At 33.9% G+C, this 3967-nt stretch overlaps 2 protein-coding genes across 2 annotated transcripts; one reads left to right on the top strand and one right to left on the bottom strand.

The window, feature by feature from the left end:
- The first annotated feature begins 228 nt into the window (after window positions 1-228).
- Window positions 229-1509, top strand: LOC138877440 (uncharacterized). Its single transcript, XM_070157051.1, has 2 exons — window positions 229-964; window positions 1048-1509. Exons 1-2 carry the CDS (start codon window positions 230-232, stop codon window positions 1507-1509), a joined length of 1197 nt encoding a protein of 398 aa, XP_070013152.1. The 5' UTR covers window position 229.
- Window positions 1510-2628: 1119 nt separating this feature from the next.
- Window positions 2629-3513, bottom strand: LOC138877436 (uncharacterized). The gene has a single exon (XM_070157046.1). It carries the CDS (start codon window positions 3511-3513, stop codon window positions 2629-2631), a length of 885 nt encoding a protein of 294 aa, XP_070013147.1.
- Between the last annotated feature and the right edge of the window lie 454 nt (window positions 3514-3967).

Here is a 3967-nt window from a genome sequence, read left to right as displayed (position 1 = left end):
TGACAACGAACAAGCTTTGGGTATTCAAGTCTTAGAGAGTGCACCGGTAATCGAAGTAGTTGCTGACAAAACCTGCACTCAAATAACTAAACGAAGATCAAATTTGAAACAAAAAGAATCCCCAACTACGATATTAAGATTATAACTTGTAAATGTAAGTTAAGGACTGACTGTCCTAAACTTCGGGTATTTTAACCTTGTTTTATATTGTATTTTCAGGTTTCTTTATATGTTTTACGCATATGGATCATCGATAGCTGGTTGGAATCATTGTAGACCAGTGATTGCTATTGATGCGACTTTTTTGAAGTCAAAATATCGTGGTGTTTTAATGATTTCAGTTTCAAAAGATGCAAATAACCAAATTTTCCCATTAGCCTTTGGAATAGCAGAATCTGAAAACAACAATTCCTATGAGTGGTACTTTAGTCAGCTTCGCAATGCAATTGGGAGCCGTGAGAATTTGATTTTTTTATCAGACAGGCATCAAGCTATTGCAAATGGCATTGTAAAGGTATATCCTGAAAGCCATCATGGGATTTGCATCTATCATTTGGAGCAGAACCTAAAGCGAAGAAAGGTGAAAAGTGAGGTCATAAAACTTTTCCAAAGTGCTGCAAGAGTATACAAGCGTAAAGAATTTGACATATACATGTCAGATATTGCAAATGTAGATAAGAAAACTTATGACTACTTGATGGAAGAACCACCGGAAAGATGGGCACGTTCTTGTAGTCCACAACGAAGATATGACATGCTCACAACAAATATAGTTGAGTCGATGAATTCAGTGCTATTAGAAGCAAGGGAGCTGCCTATACTAAGAATGATGGATTTCATTCAAGTGAAGCTACAACATTGGTTTTATGAAAGAAGAAATAAAGCAGAAGGAACATTTTATGATGTTTCTTGTTGGGTAGAGGAGGAATTGAAGAACAGAATAGATTTAGCATTTACTTTGAACGTAAGTATTATGTTTTATGTTTATATTATGATTTTGACATTTTTTAACATAATGTACTCACTTATAATTTTTCAACATTGAAGGTCTTCCCTGTTGATTCATGGCGTTCTAGAGTTGAAGAAGAAGGAATAACTTTCTTGGTGGACTTAAACAAAAGAACATGTGATTGTTTTCAATTTCAACTTGATGAATTACCATGCATACATGCAATTTCAGCTATCGAGAAGAGAAACATCAAGAAGTCCGACTTTTGTTCGCACTGGTACTTAAAGGAATCTTGGCTGAAAACATATGAAAGACAAATACATCCTGTAGGACATACTGATTCTTGGATTGTACCAGAGAGTGTTAAGTCACAAATTGTTAAACCTCCAGATTTCAAAGTGCCACCAGGTAGAAGGCAAAAGAAAGGGCATATTCCTACTACCGAGCCATCAAAAATAACATTCAAATGTGGTCGGTGCAGAAGAATTGGTCATAATAGAACAACTTGTATATATTCTCCGGCACTCCATCCATTTTCAAGAAAGCATAGAGAAGAGTAGAAATATACACTTATGTTTATCGACTCTTTTAAGTTTTTGCTATAGATTGTATTCATTATTATTCTAATTTGAGCGGATGCCTAGATTTTCAATATTTATATCTTGTTACGTTCTTTTAATTTCTTTTGAGTTCAACAATTAAAAGTTATTAACAGGAGTCAGTAAGTTCAACTTGCAATTTTGAAAACGTAATGACTGTCTGTCCTTAACTTTGAATTTCAAGTTCAAAAGTTAAGGACATGAGGTCCTTAAGTTATAGTCTCATGTTAAAAACTTAAGGACTGTCTGTCCTTAACTTTGAATTTTAAGTTCAAACGTTAAGGACATGAGGTCCTTAAGTTATAGTCCCATATTAAAAACGTAATGACTGTCTGTCCTTAACTTTGAATTTCAAGTTCAAAAGTTAAGGACATGAGGTCCTTAAGTTATAGTCCCATGTTAAAAACTTAAGGACTGTCTATCCTTAACTTTGAATTTCAAGTTCAAAAGTTAAGGATATGAGGTCCTTAAGTTATAGTCCCATGTTAAAAACTTGAGGACTGTTTGTCATTAACTACAGGAGTCCTTAAGTTTGAAATACAAGTTAAAAACTTAAGGACTGTCTGTCCTTAACTTTAAATTTTAAGTTCAAACGTTAAGGACATGAGGTCCTTAAGTTATAGTCCCATGTTAAAAACTTGAGGACTGTCTGTCCTTAACTTTGAATTTTAAGTTCAAACGTTAAGGACATGAGGTCCTTAAGTTATAGTCCCATGTTAAAAACTTGAGGACTGTCTGTCCTTAACTTTGAATTTTAAGTTTGAAATACAAGTTCAAAAGTTAAGGACATGAGGTCCTTAAGTTATAGTCCCATTTTCAAAACTTAAGGACTGTCGGTCCTTAACTTTGAATTTCAAGTTCAAAAGTTAAGGACATTTGGTCCTTAACTTTGAATTTGAAGTTCACTTACACTTAGTCATGAACAAATACTAACAAACTCAATGGACAAATCAACAGTCGAGAGAAACAACGAAATAAATAACAAAATGCCTTGACATAACTTTTGAAATTGTAATTTTGCATAGCTGTTACAAAAGATTACGCTATGCCAACAAAACAAAATATAAGTGCCTTTTCACATTAACTTACTTTTTTATTATGGAAATATTTTCTACAAAGAGCATCAAATTGTGGAGACTTCATTTCAGAATAACATAACATTCGAGGATAACCAACTTCTTTGAAGTTCACAAATTGTTTCTCTTGGAAAATAGGAAGTACTTCCATAATCCAGACACAAAACGCAAAAGGAAAGCCAACTAAAGTGTAGCTATCAATATCTTTTTCTTTCTCTTTCTCCTTCTGAACATCATTCTCATTTGATTTCAAGCAACTCTTCAATGATTTTAATAGCGTCTCATAAGCAAGAGAGCCCCAGTTGAAGGAAGCGCAAAGTGCATCATCGTCAACAATTTTCATTATTTGCTCCGACACATTCCTATTTTTCCTCTTGCCCATCAAAACCGACTCAACAAAATAGAGTGTTGCCAACTTCAAAGCATCATCATCACTGCCAGCAAATGATGAAGTTGTACCATGTGGGCGACTAGAAATAAAACTATACAAATCAGCCAACTCAATTTTGTCCTTTCCAGGGAAATAGACTCTTAAAAGCCTATTCTCTTTCTCATTTAAACCTTTCATGTCAAGCGACGAATAAGACTTCAAACCAGTAATAATATGGAATGCATCACGAGTAAACTTAATATCGCGGTCAAATACCTTGAAGGTCATCGAATCAGGTTCATTACTAACAATTTCAGAAAGCAATACACAGTGCATAAGTTTACCCGAGAACTTCACACTTTGTAATCTGAAGAAGTTGCCAAAAATACTTTCCCTCAATTTCTTCCATTGGCTATTCGACAGAAAACTTTTAATTGTTTCCTTATATTGAAAATCTCCTTTCCAATATACCAGAAAATTACGCCAATCGTCAAAATCAAAAAAATGATCGCCTTCCATTATAACACTAGAAAAGAAGGAAAAACAAACAAAGATTAGGACTTAACTTAAAATTTCAAGTTTAAAAGTTAAGCAAATACAATCCTTAACTTTAAATTTTAAGTGCAAACGTTAAAGAAATACAGTCCTTAACTTATACTTTCAACTTCCAAAGTTAAGGACACTTAGTCCTTAACTTCAAGTTTCATGTGCAAAAGTTAAGGACAATAAGTCCTTAACTTTAAATTGTAAATGCAAAGGTTAAGGAAATACAGTCCTTAACTTATACTTTCAACATCCGAGGGTACAGGGGAGTTTTTCCAATTAAAGGACAATCGAAACGGGATTTGTTTATTTATTTCAGAGTCGCCACTTGGGAGATTTAGGGTGTCCCAAGTCACCAATTTTAATCCCGAATCGAGGAAAAGAATGACTCCATATTACAGTCTGCATACCAGAAATCCGGATAAGGAAT

The sequence above is a fragment of the Nicotiana sylvestris genome, chromosome 1, assembly GCF_000393655.2.
Source record: "Nicotiana sylvestris chromosome 1, ASM39365v2, whole genome shotgun sequence".
NCBI lineage: Eukaryota > Viridiplantae > Streptophyta > Magnoliopsida > Solanales > Solanaceae > Nicotiana > Nicotiana sylvestris.
Note: the sequence above shows the minus strand (reverse complement) of the source record. Positions and strands in the feature narration are given on the sequence as shown.

Coding starts and splice junctions, on each gene's coding strand:
- LOC138877440 (XM_070157051.1), top strand. CDS start 230: ATGTTTTACGCATATGGATCATCGATAGCTGGTTGGAATCATTGTAGA. Junction 965..1,047: donor ATTTAGCATTTACTTTGAAC/GTAAGTATTATG, acceptor TCAACATTGAAG/GTCTTCCCTGTTGATTCATG.
- LOC138877436 (XM_070157046.1), bottom strand. CDS start 3,513: ATGGAAGGCGATCATTTTTTTGATTTTGACGATTGGCGTAATTTTCTG.